The sequence below is a fragment of the Podarcis gaigeae genome (genome assembly GCF_964106915.1).
Source record: "Podarcis gaigeae genome assembly, chromosome: 9".
NCBI classification, from domain to species: domain Eukaryota; kingdom Metazoa; phylum Chordata; class Lepidosauria; order Squamata; family Lacertidae; genus Podarcis; species Podarcis gaigeae.
The window spans coordinates 58,739,750-58,760,128 of record NC_139685.1 but is presented as its reverse complement, the minus strand read 5'-3'; the positions used below and the strand labels follow the sequence as shown (position 1 = coordinate 58,760,128).

Here is a 20,379-nt window from a genome sequence, read left to right as displayed (position 1 = left end):
TGGCCTCATTGGGTGTTGCCAGAGCATTTTGGCAGTGCACTCCTTTCGCTTATCAGTCAAGCTTGCATATCTTATTTGCTCCAGATGCATTTCTCCTCCTGCTCTCCGGGCGTTGCCTTCCAACTGTCAATGCACCCCCCTGCCCACTCCCTTCACAATGGCTATCTATAGGGCAGTGGTGGTCAATGGGATCCCTGCCAAAGGTTGCTGGACTTTGACTCCCCCCTGACCATTAACCATGCTGGATGGGGTAGGTAGAAGTTGGAGTCCTGAGTGAGAGATGGGAGGAAAGTGAGTGTTGTGTGCCAGATTTGTATGATTCTCCATACTTTTCTTCATGCTATGTTCACTATATTGTGTGGTTAATGGGTATTTTGTCAGTTGGTTGCAACGGGAAAGTAAACTGGGTTCTGTCCCTGGGGGACAGCTTATTGGTTGAACCTGTCTCTCCAAGTGAGAAACAGGAGAGGAGGGAGTACACCTGAGTACATTGTTTACAAAGCATCAGCTAGTTGAGAGATAGGGATGGCTTGATTGGAGCTTTTTTCTGTTGCTTGCCACAAATTTAATTGGTTTTCTTAACATATATTAAGTGTGATTGATTGGCATTTTGTGACTTTGCTATTTTACGTTATTAAAAAAAAATGTGTTACTTGACCTTGTCTGACTTGCCAGCTTCTTGGGGATTCCTATTGGTTTATTGGTTTGTTTTTGTTCTTATTTTTATTCTGTGTTTGTGTGTGTGTGGTTTTTTATATTATAATTTTATGTTGCGAACCGCTCTGTGATCTACAGATGAAGGCGGTATACAGATTTAATAAATAAATAATGTTTTGACTGATTGGTTATCTTTATTGTACTTTTATTGTCTATTTATTTTGTATTAATATGTTCACTGCTTTAGGGAGCTCTGGACCAAAAGGTTGGATATAAATAATGCATTTAACAGCTTCCATTAATTTGATTTTAATTTGATTTTAATTAATTTTATAATTAATGTTTTTAGAATGTTGGATTATTTTGATTGTTGTTAGCTGCCCTGAGCCCAGCTTCGGCTGGGGAGGGCGGGATATAAATAAAATTTATTATTATTATTATTATTATTATTATTATTATTATTATTATTATTCTGGAGAGCAAGATGTTGGCAGCCCATCTATGTGGTGATCTTTGTTGTTATTGTTGTTGCACCTGATAATCCAGAGTCCTGAAGCTAAGGCACAGGTACCACCCAAGCTGTTGAAAAGGGCCAATTATTGAAGCTTAGAAATAAAGAGTCCCAAAGCTCTTTGATATCCCTGTGATCAGTGGATCACAAGTGGCTCTCTGAATGGGGTGGAGCTGCTATGCTAGCTTCGCAGCAGATGGGTCACTGTTGCTTACTGGGAGGGAAAGGGGGTGGCTTAAGAAGGCAGTGCAGTCAGTGCAGTGCAAACACACTGGCAGAGCCAATGTGGTGCTCCTGCTGATGCATTTGCACTGCCCTGACTTCCCTGATGCCTCACCTCTCCCCCTACTGCTAAGCAACTGGATGCTAACTTTCTTTCCCATACCAAGGCTGGCATTATCAGTGCTTCAGGTGGCACTGTGTGCAAAATTTGCTGACTGCCCTTTGGAGAATGTAGAATGAGGTTGACATCATTATTGAATCACTGTGTAGTAGTTTTTCATGTCATGAAAGATCATGCTAAAGAGGAGTGGAGCATGATTTCCTTAAAATAAAATAGCAGTCTAACATCAGACTTCTGGAGAGCATCAGGGTTGCTCGGCTGCTTTCATAATGCTGACTCTGTCATCTTTTTGCCCATAGTCCTACTGGAGAAAAGCCAACTTGTGTCTTGTGCAGGCAGCATTGTATTTTGTAGGCAGAGAAATACTGCCAGTATGAGCTTACTGAATGGCACAGGAGGCTTTACCTGCAGTTCAAACTTAGGACTATGCTGCCCACACTGATCCTGCTAGTCCCAAATCTGCCATCTGAACTAGCAGGGATCAGCAGAGTCATACTTCAGTGCCTGCGTGGCTTATGGATGCCAAGCAGGCGGCATTTCTTTCTTCCACCAGCATTTACCTCGTGCACAGCTAATTCATCACTTTTCACCATCTTCCCATTATGCAACTTTGGAACATGCTTTGTTTTAATTTTTTTGCCGTGGATCAGATACATCTGGCATCTTAAAACGTTCCCTTTTTTTGCTGGCTCACTAAATCATCTACTGTTTCTGACCTTCTAAAAAAAATATGCTTAGCATCATTAGACATATAATATTGTGACATGATTTTCCAAATACATGTACACTTCAAGGACTCTGATGTGGAATGATGGATAACAGTGTCATTCTTTTTTAAAAATGCTCTGCTTGTCTAGTTGAGGAGAATCTGGGTGCATGGATTTGATGTGCTTGTTAGTTTTCTTGAAAATCTTTATGTCATTCTTAGTCAGTGCATAAGGAAATGTTCATACCAGCCTTATCCATCCTGGTGCCCTCCAGATGTTTTGAACTACAATTGCCATCATTTTTGAGTCAGCTGTGCTGGGTGGAATTGATGGGAATCACACTCTAAAATATCTGGAGGGAACAAGACTGGGGAAATCTGCCTTATACTAAAATGGTCTCAGCTGAAAGTTCATCCTTAGCAGGCAGTTCCAGTGTCACAGAATTCACATCTGAAATCTACGATTGATAGATTGGCCAAGTCCAACTAATTAATATATGTTTTCAGTGAAAAACATTCACTTGCAATGCATATATATGATGTGTACCAGGTCCTGACAGGATTGCACTGAAGGAGCAGGTCATAGTATGGGGGGGCTCCTAGATCCATTGTCATTACTAGAGGCGCAGGTAACCTATTACCAACTTAAGTTGCTGCGCCAACTAAGTCCATTCTTGCATAGGGGTAACCTTTCCATGGTGGTCCATATGTGGACAGCTACACAATAAGACTACTGTAATGTGCTGTGCATGGGAATGTAGTTTGCTGTTCACTATCTGCTCATCTTTTGATCACTCGGTCTGTTGCAGTTTGTTAAATCATGTCCCTAAAAGAGGGCACATGTTGCGGTGAGACCTGGAGACTGACCACCTGTGTTGTGGGTGGGTAAGATTGGTCAGCCACAACACCTGATTGGTAGGTCCCTCGATGTTGGGTTCAATCTGGCCAATGGGGTGCAGTCTAAACAGATCGAGGGACCTATATACAAGGGACCTATATATACCCATACACATGACCCAGAGCTTCTCTTTCAGCTCGTGTATTTGGAACACCCACCCACCTCTCCCTACTTTTAGGGCATTTTGTGATTGACCTTGCTATGCCATCATGTGTCATCTGTCATTGGGACATGGGCATGGCAGGAATTTCCCCACTTAGAATCATAGAATCATAGAATCATAGAGTTGGAAGAGACCACAAGGGCCATCGAGTCCAACCCCCTGCCAAGCAGGAAACACCATCAGAGCACTCCTGACATATGGGTGTCAAGCCTCTGCTTAAAGACCTCCAAAGAAGGAGACTCCACCACACTCCTTGGCAGCAAATTCCACTGTCAAACAGCTCTTACTGTCAGGAAGTTCTTCCTAATGTTTAGGTGGAATCTTCTTTCTTGTAGTTTGGATCCATTGCTCCGTGTCCGCTTCTCTGGAGCAGCAGAAAACAACCTTTCTCCCTCCTCTATGTGACATCCCTTTATATATTTGAACATGGCTATCATATCACCCCTTAACCTCCTCTTCTCCAGGCTAAACATGCCCAGCTCCCTTAGCCGTTCCTCATAAGGCATCGTTTCCAGGCCTTTGACCATTTTGGTTGCCCTCCTCTGGACACGTTCCAGTTTGTCAGTGTCCTTCTTGAACTGTGGGGCCCAGAACTGGACACAGTACTCCAGGTGAGGTCTGACCAGAGCAGAATACAGTGGCACTATTACTTCCCTTGATCTAGATGCTATACTCCTATTGATGCAGCCCAGAATTGCATTGGCTTTTTTAGCTGCCGCGTCACACTGTTGGCTCATGTCAAGTTTGTGGTCAACCAAGACTCCTAGATCCTTTTCACATGTACTGCTCTCAAGCCAGGTGTCACCCATCTTGTATTTGTGCCCCTCTCTCTTTTTTTTCTTTTTTCTTTTTTTTGCCCAAGTGCAATATTTTACATTTCTCCCTGTTAAAATTCATCTTGTTTGTTTTGGCCCAGTTCTCTAATCTGTCAAGGTCGTTTTGAAGTGTGATCCTGTCCTCTGGGGTGTTAGCCACCCCTTCCACTTGGCTGGTTGGCGGTTGCCATTTGGGTTTCGCCTGCCGCGTAGCAAATCGTCACAACTTGTAAGGTTCCGGATAGGCACTGGTTCAGGTGATAGGGATGGGAGAATGGTCTCGCCATCCCTATGTGAAGGGTATCCTGTTAAAGGAATCCAGGGACTCATCTGGTTTGGTCAACCCCCAAGAGGGGGTTGTGCCCATGCCTGAGTCCAGGGGGGCATCTGGGAGGTGAACATAGTCTGTTCCTGGCTTTTCGCCTACCCAGGTGTTCACCCTTGGCTGACCTATGCTGGTACCCTGCGTCAGCGCTGCCTGCAAGGGTGCAGGGAGCTAGTCGAACCAGAGCCTATGCAACCACTCACCTTCTGTAATCAATAAAGTTGTGGCCTAAATTCTGCCAAAAACCAAAACAAAAAATTGAGTCAAGTGTGACTTTATTTAGAGGGGAGGTCTCTGGGTCTGAACACACAAATTTGTGTGATCTTGGCCTGGTATGGCAATTTGTTTCTCCTGACAGTGGCTTGATAATGTTACAGAATTGATATCATTATATCCGCCCCCCTTTTACAGTACTGTTGTAAATCATCAAGTTGCTATCTGTTTCCAGGCAGATTTACTATAAGCCTTGTTTAATTGGGATAGGAAACTAAGGTTCCAAGCCATTGTCTCTGTGTGAATGACCCAGATCATAAGCAAAGCACCCCTGATTGGGCAGGGAGGGATCATTGAAGCACAACAGGAAATGTAGTTAACAACCTCACCGTCCCATCCTCTTCTTGCAAAACAATGAATGGTCATATGCAGTCAACTTACTACATGTCTGCTTTTGTGTGCTATACTCATAAATTTTATTTGAAACAGTTGTGTTTTGTTTTTATCTAATTTTAGCAAATTGTATTGAATATTGTTGCATTTGTATTGTTTTAATGCAAACTGCTTGGGGTTTTTAAAAAAATATTAAGAGGTGCAAATTGTTTTATAAAGCAATAATTCAAATCACATGCAGCTGTTTGATCCAGCAAATGATTTGCCATCCAGATAGCTTATTCTACGCTTCAGGAGTGCAGCCATACCATATAATAGAGAATAAAGCTTCTGTAGTGCACAGGCTGCCTCTGCCAATGTCATGTAATGGGAAAAGAAAATCTATTGTAAGAGAGGAAAGGACCTGAAATATCATTTGTCCCACAGTGGCCAGTCTGCGTACACTTGACATGTCTATATCGTAATTGCAAAGCAAGAACAAAAATAATAGCTGTGTTTGTAATTCAGACAGTCTCATTTTCCTGTGACAAATCTGCCATGTCTGCCGCCTAAGGCATTACGTTCATAACAAAAGGATTAATAAAAAATGATGCATTACATTATTAGCACTTGGTTAAGGGCAGTAGTAAATTCCTTTCAACCGCACATTTTTAAGGACACTATTATTCTGTTAAAAAGTACACTGCCATAAACTGAAAGCAAAATGGAACTTCCAGAGTTTACTCACCTCGTAAAATCATTATTGCATTAATAATTTAAAACCCCAGAATTAAGGGACAGAAGATGAGCTTTCTTTGGATTTTAGAACATGTTTAAAGCAGAAAATGTATTAGCCACCGATGTTGCCAAATATCCTGACAAGGTAGAAGGTAGCTTTTTATGCCCAGTTTATAATAGCATAGTTTACAAGTCAAGCATCAATCCTTCCCAAGTATTTTCTCCAATTCGGACTGTGAACCATATGCCTGAGGGCTCATTGTACCTAGGATGCAGTTGTCAGATCCAAAAAGGCTGGGAGAGTTAGTTTCCTTGGCACTTGACATCCATTCTAGATAAAATCTTAGGCACCCTGGAAAATGACCCTGTGTCCCAGGCTCTCTGAGACACAGCTTTTGCATAGTTCAAGGCAGCAAACAGAGAACAATGCAGACCTTTCAGAGCCAATTCGTGTAATTAGAGTAATTTCCTTTCTTTAATGCAATAATTCTACCCTGACTTTTGGGTTAGATTCTTAAGGCATCAGATTAAAACAATAAAATATACGTAATCAAGCAATAAAACACCACCAAACAGCAACAGCATAATGGCAGTAATAAAACCGCAGGAGCCAGTAAACTATTAAAAGCTGTTTTAAATGCCCTTGGAAAATACAACTTTGCCTGGCACCTAAATGCCACCCAACTCCATACCGTGCCAACAGATAACGGGAAGGAGTTGTACAAATTGTGGCGCCACTACCAAGAAAGCCTCTCCCTGGTGATCACTCAATTCAAGGCAGAGGCATCCAGAGACAGGTCTCCAATGACAGCATCCAGGTGTACAGGGCTGAAAGTGATAATGGTGGAGATGTTGCAGTGGAGAGCGCTGACGTTTTCATCCCCAAAAAGTTTTTTATTTGAGTTTCTACTGAAATGAGGCTGCATTTTAATGTTGTATTTTAATCTTGTTTTTATGTTGTATTTTAATCAATTGTTTTATACTTGATGTTAGAGCCTGGTCTTGACTGGGGAGGGCAGGGTATAAATAAATTTTTTATTATTATTATCATTATTATTATTATTATTATTATTATTAAGGTTTAAATGTTTCAGGGCTGTAATACCTCAAGGATCACCTCTCTCCCTATGAACCTACCTGGATGTGGATATCATAATCTGAGGCCTTTTGTTGTGTGCATCCAGAGAGTGGCAATATGAAAATGGGTCTTTTCCGCAGAGGTTCCCTGTTTGTGGAATGCTTTCGCCAGAGAGATTTAGCTAGCATCTTCATTGTACACCTTTAGGGGCCAGATGTAATCATTCCTCTTCAACCAGGCCTTTGGATGATTGATATCCTATCCTGAAATGTGTTTGTGGGATTATTGTTCTGCTTTCATTTTCATTATGTATTTTGCTTTTTTATCTTGTATTTTTCTGCTGTGAACTGCCCCGAGATCTATGGATGAAGGGCGGTATAAAAATGTAATAATTTATAATAATAAGAGTGCGGCCACTTATCCCACTGTCATCTCTGGAAGCAAGCTTGGCAGGATTTCGTAGTGTTCTTGAAAGGAGCAAAACCATTCAAAAGAAGTAGGAACCCATTCAGACACTGAGCAGCCTTCAGAAACTGAGAAGTCTACTTGCGTAGGTGGTTCAGCATCAGAAGACCTCTTCCACAGAAGATTGCAGCTGCTGCTTTAGTAACCAGAAGGTCCTTCACAAGCAGAAACATTTTTCTTGAAACTGTGATCTTCTGTGAGATCTTCTGCCCATTGTAATCCCTGAAACCCATCTAGGAAATTATCCGTCTTCTCAAACCACCTCAAACCTTTGACTGTTTCCAGCCTCAGTGATGTAAAATGCCCCAAATGAACTTGTTTTTGTTCAGTATATTGCTTTGGGATGATAAAATGAATGTGCACCTTCCCTCATGTTACTCTGCTCTCTTCTCTCCTCCTCACTACACAGGCTTCCAAGTTTTCCTCTGCTGAGAAAGTGGATAACCTTCTCACATTCTTATTGAAAAGTCCAATCATTTCTCACAATGTCAGCGCCTTTCCAAATGAAGTCATGGATCATCATCGACAGACGGGTAAGTATTGTATATAGTTCCTTACTCTCTTCGGTTGCCAAAGAAGACCTTTCTTAGGGTGGCCATTCAGATACAGTAATAAGGAACTTACTTTCTGATCTGTATGTAGCCCAAAGCATCCATGCAGAAGAAGAAAGTCTTAGCAGGACTACAAGAGGAGGGGAGGAGAGAGAGAGAGAGAGAGAGAGAGAGAGAGAGAGAGAGAACAAGCCAATGAAGACTGAACATGCCCAGTTGTCAAAGGACATGGAGTGCTCTCTTGAGGGGAAACAGAAAAGCACAGGGGGAGAATGAACTGGTGAATCCTGGAAAAGGACAGCACTGGTTGGATGGCTGAACAAGAGAGCTCCTCAATGTGGCATTTTGTTGCAGGTTGAACTAAAAGTTGAATGTATGGTGGTTTCTCATGGGCAGGGGATTCATAATCAATACTAAATCAATACGTATAATGAGCTAAGAAATTCTATCGGGGGGAGGCATGTTCTGAGCATGCCTGTATTTTTGGAAAGTGACAGGTGACTGGGTGAAGAAGAAGAAGAAGAGTTTGGATATGATATCCCGCTTTATCACTACCCGAAGGAGTCTCAAAGCGGCTAACATTCTCCTTTCCCTTCCTCCCCCACAACAAACACTCTGTGAGGTGAGTGGGGCTGAGAGACTTCAGAGGGTGTCACAATGAGAGTGACAATTGTGTCTCATTTAAGCCCGACGCTGTGTCAGGGATGAGGAAACGATGGTCCTCCAGATGCTGTTAAGCTACAAGTCCCATCAGCCCCAGCCAGTGGTCAGGGATGATGGGAATTGGAATCCAGCAGGATCTGGAGGGCCACTGGTTCCTCACCCTTGCATTCTGTGCTCCTAGCAAACACCCGGCCAACTTCTTGAGCACCCATTGTACTCCATGTTTTAAACTGTCCCAAAGGTAAGAAGCATTGTGTGGTTCAATTTCACGATGGATAGTGTCTGGAGCCACTGTGTTTTAGAAGAGATAGGGATCGTAGCTGGATTGGGAACGTCCCTGTCTGAAACCCTGAAGAGTCACTGCTAGTCACTGTCGGCTGAAGTAGGTGGGCCAATGCACTGACTCAGAAGAAGGCAGCTTTCTTTGCTCATATGTTCTTCCTCCAAATACATCCCACCTGTCATAACAATTTCTACTGTGACTAAATAAATGCAATGTACATCAAGCACCAACTCTGAATGTTCAGTGTTCCAAATTCAACCTCAGAATCAGTAGCAGAGAATTTTTTTGAGGAGGACTCAGGAACGCAAATGCATTTTAGCCGTGTTGCAATTAAGAACAGACTCAAGGAGTAAGACTTCTCCACTCCCAGTAACTCTTTTCTTTAAAAGGGAGGTCAGAAGAATGGGGTAGGGTAAAGATAGCTGGATTCTCTGAAACCCCACCTGAAGATGTTCCTTGCTGGCTCCTTAACACAGAGCATCTGGATTCGAAAGGATTGCAGTGTCATGCAAGTGCCTCATGCTGTGATGAACTGTGTTTTTATGGAGATAATTGCTGCACATGCATTCAGATTCTCTCTGCTGATACTCAAGATGTAGGTTTACAAGGTCAACAGTAGTAATTATTGGTAATTACAATGGGTTCTGAACAAGGGAGGGAAATAAGCACTGTCCATTCAGTAAGAGATAACAACAAGAAAATGTGCATTTTGCTTAATAAGTAAAACACATGTGTTGGCTCTTGAATTGATGAAGAAAATAAAGGACATCTCTGAAATAAATGTGGGTTTGCCACTCACTGGGTTTGTAAGGGAGAGGCTTTTGAAAGCCGAGAGATAAGTCTAGAAAAAAAAACTTAGCACGTTTGGATACAACAATAGCCCTATCCAGAAGATCCACTAACAATCAGGGACCTTATAATGTGGGGATGGGGACCTTGAGGTGGGGTTTGCATGCACAACTCTCCCCTGCCATCTTCACATGTTCATTTTGAATGCCTGAGGAAGATTGTTGTTGCAGTGACCTAGTGAAGCCTTCTGTTAGGATGCCATAGGGATGCCTTCTGTTAGGATGCCATAGGGATTTAAGCACTTTTCAATGGGAGGGTTAAGCAATGACTTGAACCTAAGTTAAAACAATGGATAGAAAAGGACTGAACTGCATCTGGAGCCCCAGGTCCTGCCTAGTTCCCTTGATTATAGGATTATATCAGTGCACTGATCAAGCAATCTGATACAAAAAGAAAGCTCATTTCCTCTGCTTGGAGTAGCTTCCTCATTTGTTTCACTGGAGGGAGGCGTGCCTGGATTATTTGCATGTAAATAAAACAGATTGAATTCTTTGGATTAGGTAAAGGTAAAGGGACCCCTGACCATTAGGTCCAGTCGTGACCAACTCTTTTGCAGCACTCATCTTGCTTTATTGGCCGAGGGAGCCAGCATACAGCTTCCGGGTCATGTGGCCAGCATGACGAAGCCGCTTCTGGCGAACCAGAGCAGCTCACGGAAACACTGTTTACCTTCCCGCCGGAGTGGTACCTATTTATCTACTTGCACTTTGAGGTGCCCAGAGCAGGGACCGAGCAACGGGAGTTCACCCCGTCGCAGGGATTCAAACCGCCGACCTTCTGATCGGCAAGTCCTTGGCTCTGTGGTTTAACCCACAGCGCCACCAAATACAACATGAATAAGACATAAGAAGCATGTGAATTCCTGGCTCAAGGACCATCAGCACAGAGGGAGGTGGTGAAACTGTGACCCTCCAGAGGTTGTTGAACCACAACTCTCAGCATCCCTGACCATAGGCCATGCTGGCTGGTGCTGGTGGGATTTGTACTCCTACAATATCTGGAGAGCCACATGTTCCTCATCCCTGCTATCAGATCCAGGGAATATGGAGCACAGCAGGAGGTTTTGCATTCATTGCTGCCTTCATAGACCCTCTTCCTCTGAACAGATAATGAATAATACAGCATTTGACAATGCTGTTTGGTCGTCTGGCCCGGCCCTGTTTCCCCTTCCCTTGTGCTTAGCAAAGACTGCCTGACTCCTGAGTTGATGCTGCTGATCAACTGCTGCAATGATGCATGCACAGCAAACTTTCTGTGCCATAGGACATACGTCACAGGGGAGATATGTGGGTTGTGGGTGTTTCTTTCTAGAAGGCAAACGTCAAAGTTAGGTCTAATTGCATATAATTATGCAAGATTCTTCTACATAGGAAACGTGTTAGAGATAATAGCTCAAACTATATTGCTTCCTAGCGTTTCCTACATGAAATGCTGTTTTTTTGTTTGAAACACTTAGAGCGGGGGAGTTAAGGGGCAGGTGTTTTTTATTTTTTTTTAGAGAAATGCGGATAATAAAAGAATATCAGTTGCAATCCCATATGCACCTATCTGGAAGTAAGCCTGGATGAATTCAGTTGGACTGAGTAGACATGCATGGGAATGTGCTGTAAATCCCCAACTTGGTTCATCCTAATATCATCTAAACCTGTGGTCCTCCAGATTTTGTTGGACTACAGTTCCCATCATCCCTGACCATTGGCCATGTTAGTTGGGATTTGTGGGAGCTGGAGTCTAACAACATATGGAGGTCTATAGTGAAGGTTGCTTAATCTACTGCACTCTAAAAATATATTTATGCTCCTTCAAATTAAGTTTGAAATACAGTGGTACCTCAGGTTACATACGCTTCAGGTTACAGACTCCGCTAACCCAGAAATAGTGCTTCAGGTTAAGAACATTGCTTCAGGATGAGAACAGAAATCAGGCTCCGGCAGTGCGGCAGCAGCAGGAGGCCCTATTAGCTATAGTGGTGCTTCAGGTTAAGAACAGTTTCAGGTTAAGAACGGACCTCCGGAACAAATTAAGTACTTAACCTGAGGTACCACTGTAGTAGGATACAAGTGCAAAAGAGGACTGTAATATTCTGATAAAAGGCTTACATATGACACTGTCTTCTATTGAGCCAGATCATTGGTCCTTCTAACCCAGGCTTCCTCAACCTCAGACCTCCAGATGTTTTTTTGGCCTACAACTCCCATGATCCCTAGCTAGCAGGACCAGTGGTCAGGGATAATGGGAATTGTAGTCTCAAAACAATCTGGAGGGCCGAGGTTGAGGAAGCCTGATCTAGCTTACTTTTCGTTGGCAGTGTTTTTCAACATCAGCTCTCTGAGATCCATTTAACTGGAGGTTCTTCTTGTTGTATATATAGTACCTGTGTGACTACGACACTTAACGAAGAATGAGAAAACAAGTCCCTATCCCAAGGGGAAACAACTGAAACATGGGCATCCTTTGAAATTCTCACATTTCGAAATTTTACAATGCAGTTCTCCTGCGAAATGACGTTTGCAAAATGCACACCTATGGGGGGGATGTGCATTTAAATGAATGTTTCAGTGAAAACAGCAAACAAAAATGCATCACATTAGGGAAAACTGCTTGCGGGGGAAAAATCTGTACATTAGTCAAAGTTGCATACAAAAATATGTTTAATAGGAAAAATTCACACTAGCATGCTGCTGAAATTTTATGAGGAGTTTTTAAAAAAATTAAAATAAAATAGCTAATTGCTACAGAAATGTGGAAAACTGAAAAATGAGAAAGTGGGAGAATCAAAATTCACAGATCACTTCCATCCCTAGGGGTGTATGCTTGAGGGCTCAGTTTTGATCCATGATGTCTTGAGGTAGGTCTGAGAGAGACTCGTGCTTGAAACCCTGGAGAGCTGCTGCCAGTCAGTGTAGGCCATACTGAACTTGATGGACCAAAGGCCTGACTCAATTTAAGGCAGCAGGTGGCACTGTGGGTTAAACCACAGAGCCTAGGGCTTGCCGATCAGAAGGTCAGCGGTTCAAATTCCCGCAATGGGCTGAGCTCCTATTGCTCGGTCCCTGTTCCTGCCAACCTAGCAGTTCGAAAGCACGTCAAAGTGCAAGTAGATAAATAGGTACCGCTCCGGCGGGAAGGTAAACGGTGTTTCCGTGCGCTGCTCTGATTTGCCAGAAGTGGCTTAGTCATGCTGGCCACATGACCCAGAAGCTGTATGCCAGCTCCCTCGGCCAATAAAGCGAGATGAGCGCCACAACCCCAGAGTCGGTTACGACTGGACCTAATGGTCAGGGGTCCCTTTACCTTTTACCTATGTTCCTAAATTGAACATTTGGGTGTGGCTCTTTTATTGCATTGTGTGTCATGTCGGGCATTTGATTAGGGTAGGGAAGGTAACTTAGATGTTTTATGAACAAAACACAGGTTATCATTCCTCACTGCCTTCACCCTGAAATCTACCCATGCTATTGTGGATTGTTTTGTGCAATTATCCCTTGTCTTTAAAAATGTGTCTTCCTAATGATGCTGAGCAAGAACTCTGTCTTCCCCCCTCCCCATTGACACTGCTCCAGGTGTTAACAATTAAGTGCTATGTAACAATCCATTGATTTCAGATTACCTTCTTCACAAGCATCCCAGGAACAAAATAAAAGGGATACTTTGAGCTCTTGACCTGCTATTTTGCAGCTGTGCTTAACAACCGCATCCCCAAATGCTCAGTGACTATTACAGCCCTAAATAATCTGGATGCTTAGCAAACCGATATTCTTCACACATTTTAGCTGCAGTTGTAATTCTGTGCCATGGAATGAAGCTATTATATGCCCAATTATTACAGTGTATCCCCTCTAGAAATGTTGTGTTTAACTAGGCAACAAAGGGGAAATGTGCACTTAAAACTCATGGAGAACAAATATCCATAGCCTGCTTACGTTGTAGAACTTCTTTCCTCTGTTTTAAAAATGAAGGAATCCACATTGTTTATCAGCCATATTAGCTTTTAAGATATCCTCTACCTGAGCATGCACCACCATCCCTATCCTTTTACAGTACAGTATACAGTGGTACCGCGGGTTAAGAACTTAATTCGTTCTGGAGGTCTGTTCTTAACCTGAAACTGTTCTTAACCTGAAGCACCACTTTAACTAATGGGGCCTCCTGCTGCTGCCGCACTGCCGGAGCACGATTTCTGTTCTCATCCTGAAGCAAAGTTCTTAACCCGAGGTACTATTTCTAGGTTAGCAAAGTCTGTAACCTGACGCATCTGTAACTTGAAGCGTCTGTAACTTGAAGCGTCTGTAACTCGCGGTACCACTGTAGAGTCTATGTGCTTTTGACTTGCATTTCAAGGATGAACACCCAGAGATGGTAACTAGAGAGGATAGTTAATCTGGAAACAGAGGGCAATTCAGAAAGTTCTGATTGAACCACACGCAGGGATCGGCAAAAGTTTTTAGCAGCAGGCCAGTCCACTGTCCCTCAGACCTTGTGGCGGGCCGAAGAACTGGCACCGGGGGGCGGGGAGCTGGAAGAAGAGGTGAGGGGAGCAAGTAGTCCTCCTCCCCACCCCCACCCCCAGCCTACCTTCCCTGGGGCTGCCACCGCCACCACCGCTGCTGCTGCTTCTCATGGGTAGGCAAAGCGAGCTCGTACCCTCCGCTCTCTGGCCCCCAGGGGCACCAGGGCGGTGGCGGAGGGAATAGGAGTGGTGTGAAAGGGCTGGCTCTGGAGAGGGGCTGCTTAAAATGGCGCTCAGCCAGCTCAGCCCAGCCCAGCCCCCTTCCTCCTCAAGGCTAGGTGGGTGTTATGTACTGAAGTTCTCACCCTGGGCCAGCATGGGGATACTGTAGATAGTTTTCATTCAGGTCCGCATATGCAAATAAGGAATTGAAAGTGACGTTCAGGGATTGGATAGTTGCAGAAAGTTGTTACTGTTGTTTTGTAGTTGAGCTCTATATAAGCAGGTTAGCTGAACTCTTCAGTTCAGTTCAGTTCTGGCCTGTGAATAAACAAGAGCTGACTGAAGAATCGCTGTGTCATCTGATATGTTCACCCACAACTTAACAGTGGGGAGAAGCCAGGAGGCGGAAGGGAGGCAGTGGTAGCATGGTGTGTGTGAGGGAGAGGGGGAGAAATGGAATGGCACAGAATCCCGACGCCGATCCACAGACCATCCGCAGGCCGGATCCTGAAGGCAATTGGGCCTGATCCAGCCCACGGACCTTAGCTTGCCGACCCCTAAACCATAGCTTTTTTAATTCTTCATTTATCACATTTTCACCCCTCTTCGCCCTCCAAAGAGATTTCCCCCAAGTTTCCTTTACAACAGCTATGTGAGGCAGGGCCAACGTCACCCACATAACATCATGTCTTATCAGGCATTTGAATGTGGGTCTCCCAAGTCCATTGTCTACCATACCACATGACTCCTTCATTTGTGAACGACCTTCCCCATGCTCTCAAGTTTGCAATATGAACTATAAACTTTTTTTAAAAAAGTTTTGAAAGTGTTGTTGTTGTTTATGCCTGCTTTTTCACCCAATGCAGACTCACACTTGGAAGAGCTTCCTACTCTTCTCCACTGTGCAGCTAAATTTGGATTAAAGAAGCTTACTGCATTTCTTCTCCAATGTCCTGACGCAATTCGGGCTTGCAGGATAGCCAATAAGTACAGAGAAACCCCAGCATGTATTGCAGAAAAGTATGGCTATAAGGAGATTCAGAAAATCATCACCGAATTGTCAGTAAGTACCTACTTATCCATAGAACTCATATAAAATGTGTAACTAAATTCTTACAAACTCACAGTGCAGCCATTTTGGTTCAAAAGAGGTGGGGGCAACTGTCCTATTTAGGGATTCCAGGAATATTGATTTTCCTAAAGAAAGGGGCGCATATTCATTGCTGTGGAATTTGCATTTGGATGTCTGAACAAGAAGGAGACAGTGATATAATCAGATATATATTGGCTTTTACTTCCACACACTGAATTTCTGCTAATGATGCATGTAGCATAGAAGAACAGCCCAGTTCCATAAGAATATGTATTGTTCCAGGTCTCTGTGCTTTGTGAGATGTGTGCGGTAATGACTTGGATCCACTTGCAGCAATTGCAGTGACAGTCAGTGTGGCGCAGTGGTTAGACCATCGGACTAGGACCTGGGAAACCTGGGTTCAAATCCCCACTCAACCATGAAGTTCACTGGGTGCTCTTGGGCCAATCACTGCCTCTCAGCCTTACCTACCTCACAGGGATGTTGTAGGGATTAAATGAGGTGGTGGAGAACCACTTACACCACCTTGACCTTATTTGAGGAAGTAAGGTGGACTATAAATGAATATTCACTTTTCCAGATTAAATGGTCCAAATTTGCAATGCCAGCCTGTGGGATGGCAGATATACAGTATTCATGAAAATAAAGAAACAGGCTTTGTACAACTGTGTAATTTTCATGACATAATAGGATATTGTTTTTCCTTTTAAAAATGTAGGCATGATCCATCTAAAGTGAAGCACTTATAATTCTATTTTATTTTATTATTTATTAAATCCGTATCTCACCCTTTATCTGAAGATCTCAGGGCAATCCACAGCATAAGAATGCAAGATAGAAACACAAAGTCCATTCTGAAAACAAGAACGAAAGCAAAACAAACCAGTGACTCCCCCAAAACACATTTAAAAGGATAGAGGATGCTAATTCGAGGTTTTTATTCTGTGCATATCTACTGAGGAACCAGTCCCATTGAGATCAATAGGGCTTTCTTCCAGATATGTGGGGGGGGGGGGAATTGCAGGCTTAAATTCCCACTTATTTCAATGGGAAAGAAAATAGAACCTGTGCTCAGACCTTTCACATTGGAGTCAATGAGACATAAATGCACTTGTGCCCCCTAAGTGGACTGGTGTTGCCAAAGACATTTATCTCCTTCTCAGCTTCTTGCATTATGCAGCCAGAATGTCCATATTCATTTCTTAATCACAGAAGGAGGAAAGGAGAAAGAACAGCTTGCCCAGCATGTGAGCTTATTATGGGAGTTCATCTAGGCTGGCCTCAGGCAGCGTAAGGCAGGGCCTGTTTCTCTACTGAAGTGGTGTGGAAGGGAAACAAGTACAAAGAACATAAATCCACAGTTAAACCCCCAAAAATGTGGGGGTGCAGGGGATGGAAGCCACCATATTGTTGTACATGTTAAAAACCACATCATGCAGATTGTTCAGTGTATAACAGGTAAGCTTCCTGTCTCTTTGATGCAACCCTGAGAAATAAAGAAAGGCTTTGCTTCCCAAAGCTGAGGTTGAAAATGACAGTGTATTGAAAATGACAGGGGGGATTTTGTAGATCATAGCTCATGCTAGCTAAGTCTCTTAGACAAGGCACATGGAGTCCAGAAAGAAAAGTCCTGATAGCACTTTACTGAGCAAACTGAACAAAACCAGTGTGTGATTTGTGGAGAAAGGGACAGAGATGTTTTTGTCTTTCTTAGATCAGGCCTTGTACAGAGAAGGGAGGCATTCGGCCAAACTTGCAGAGCAAAAACTCTATCAGCCAATCAGAGCACATTCTACCTCACTGAAAGAGATTTCGCCATGCTGCCTGGTTGCTAAGCAACACTGTGACAGTGTGGTGTGTGACTGGGTTGTGGGTGTGGTTTGAAGTTCCCCACCCCTGATTTAAATGATCAGGGTTATTTGTTATTTGTTGTTGTTGTTTTTTGTTTTTTTAAAAATGAGCATAGGTTGTCCTATTTGTGGTATTCTAAATTTATTTTCATTTCAGTCACAGTGACAGGCACCCCTAGTGTTGCTCTTTTGTTTTGTTTTTCTAATATATAGTGCTGAATGAAAATGACTTCTCCCACCCCTCCTTTCACTATCCCATTTGCAGGTTAAAAATGGAGGGGGGCGTGTTAGACAATGGAGCAGGGTTAGACAATATTTCAAGGTGATTAATTCTATAAAGGGGTTGCAGGAATGGGCTTACCATTGGTGGGATCCTAACCCACTCCTTTTAAACAACTACATTTCATCACAGAATGTGGTGGCAGCAATGTCCGTGAATGAAATCTTCATTATGTCTCTAATGAAAATGCCCCCTTCCTGAATCCCCTTAATCCTCTGACAAATTCCCCATGGAAAATTGCCCCCAGCTTTGGTAGCCCTTTTCACCCCCACCCAACTCAAACTGAAAATTCTCTCCAAAAAACTTTCAGTTCAACACAAGGGTTTCCTGTTCCTTCATTTTTTTAAAAAATACCTTCCCTCGCAGTATTCAGATTAGTTCTTAGCTCTGAGGCAATTATAGCTGTTTGTCCTATAGTACCTTCCTGCGGTGTTCATTTCAGTTTGCCAACCAACCAGGCAGGCAGGAAACCGAGCCTAGCTGGGTTTCAGACCTCTAGGCCAGTTGCCAGAAGTTTTTTGACTAAAAGGCAGGATTTTGTGCTCTTGCCAGAACAATTTTCAGTAAAGCTGGGAAGTTGTTTCCACTTAGTTTATATATTTGAACAATGCAACAACAGTGGCAGTGGGTCATTGTTCTCATGTGCATTGTTCTCTATGCATAGGCATCTGATTGGTAACTGTAGAAACACAATTGGATTTTACGGGCCTTTGGTCTGATCCAGAAGGGTCTTCCTTATGTTCTTATGCAGGCTGCTCCTTCCTTTTGCCTTCATTTTGTGCTCTGGAGCTAGATTTGAGCTAGAAGTCCTCAGATCAAAATCTGTTGCTTGGAATGGTGGTGGTGGATAGGAACATAGGTGGGCAAAATGGCTCCCCTTTTGCTCACTGCTTTTAAAAAAACCATGGCTAGTTTTGCAGAAGCGGTTTAGTCATGCTGGCCTCATGACCCGGAAAGCTGTCTGTGGACAAACGCTGGCTCCCTTGGCCTGAAGCGAGATGAGTGCTGCACCCAATAATCACCTTTGGCTGGACTTAACCGTCCAGGGGTCATTTACTTTTTACCTTTACCTTAATACAGGGGTGGGGAACCTGTGACCCATCACATGTTGTTGGATTCCAACTCCCATCATCCCTGACCATTGACCATCCTGATAGAGGCTAATGAGAATTGGAGTGAGTCCAAGAGCATCAGGAGATCCATAGGTCCATAATACTTTGGATTTGACTTGGGCAATAGGCTCAAAAGGAATTGGCTAACACCTCCCCCCCCCCTTAGAAATCTTATTGCAAAACGGCAAGCAAATGTTAGGCTAGAACTACAGGTCCTCTGGAAATTGTGAGGTTGGAACTCACCAGCTGAAAGGAAAATAGCTGATCTATGCTATCTTCATTTGTTTATGACTGCAGAATGCTTTCGTTTCACTGTACTAATATAATGCAGAGGAATATGGAAAAGCAGTCACTCTTTCCTTGTGGCCTGGAGCCAAACTTAACGATTCATCTTATCCTTCCAGGAATTTCCCCATTAGAGTTTTAAAGCTGGTCCTCATACATAATGCAAGTGGTTTTGAACCTGGGGCTTATTTTAACATCAATAGCAGTGCTCGATTTTTCTGCCGTGGAACAACTCAAGATGTACAGGTCTAATGATATGGTGAACTTCTCCTAAGCCAGGCTCATAAGCAAACTTTGAGAGCTCAGGAAAACTGCCTCAAAGGCTGAACGGTGCAGGGATTCTTGGCAGTGCCCATCCTCCACGTAACAATATGAACCATCCTCTTCCACCACTGAAGCCCAACCCTGCCACTGCCCAAACACATGGCATCCCTTCCTCTTGGGGCTGGTATGAGAGCAGTATGGTTGTTATACGAGTAGATGTAGAAGAGATGAAAAGTAAGCCTTTCTCCTTGTCTTAGGCAAATTTCCCCAATTTACCTTCAAATATTTCTAAGTCTACATAACACATTAAGGACAACAGCTCAGTGGTAGCACATCTGGTTTGCATGCACAAGGTCCTAACTTCAATCCCAAGCAACTTTAGATAGAGCTAGGGGAGACACCTGTCTGAAATCCTAGCCAGCCACTGACAGTTAGTGTCGAGAATGACTGTTATAGATCAGGGGTCAGCAAACTTTTCAGCAGGGGGCCGGCCCACTGTCCCTCAAACCTTGTGGGGGGCCAGACTATTTTTTGGGGGGAGGATGAATGAATTCCTATGCCCCACAAATAACCCAGAGATGCATTTTAAATAAAAGCACACATTCTACTCATGTAAAAGCACGCTGATTTCGTCCGCAGGCCGGATTGAGAAGGTGATTGGGCCAGATCCGGCCCCCGGGCCTTAGTTTGCCTACCCATGTGCTAGATAAACTAGAGGTAGCTAATGTGATGCCCTTCAGTTGTCATTGGACTACAACTCCCATCAGGCCCTGCTAGTATAAGGGTCAGGGATTATGGGAGTCTAGCAACAACTGAGATAGACCAATGTTCTGACTCAGTACAGGACACCTTCCTCTCTTCCCTTAGTCACCCATTTTTTTATTTTTAAAAAGTGGTGGTTAGGGTAGCTGCAGTTCTTCCAAGGTCTTCTGCTCAGAAGGACATAAGAAGAGCCTGCTGGATCAGGCCAATGGCCCATCTGGTCCAGCATTAAGTTCTCCATGGCCAACCAGATGTTTATGGGATGGTCAAAAGCAGATTCTCAGCACAACAGCACTCTCTCTTCCCTGCAGTTTCCTGCAACTGGAATTTGAAAACACAACTGCCTCCAACTATAGCTCAATCTAGGTGTGGTCATGTGTCCTACATTGTAGAAGACAGTTCTCTTCTTAAAGGATGCCAGAGAACATACC

The 20,379-nt window shown here is 43.5% G+C and overlaps 1 protein-coding gene across 1 annotated transcript in view; it reads left to right on the top strand.

Annotated features, from left to right (window-relative positions):
- The window catches only part of BANK1 (B cell scaffold protein with ankyrin repeats 1), a 175,375-nt gene that overhangs the window by 59,046 nt on the left and 95,950 nt on the right, over window positions 1–20,379 (top strand). Inside the window, exons 6-7 of the mRNA XM_083756506.1 lie at window positions 7,694–7,817; window positions 15,169–15,365. Coding sequence (XP_083612632.1) covers window positions 7,694–7,817; window positions 15,169–15,365 — 321 coding nt within the window. The remainder of the gene's footprint in view (window positions 1–7,693; window positions 7,818–15,168; window positions 15,366–20,379) is intronic.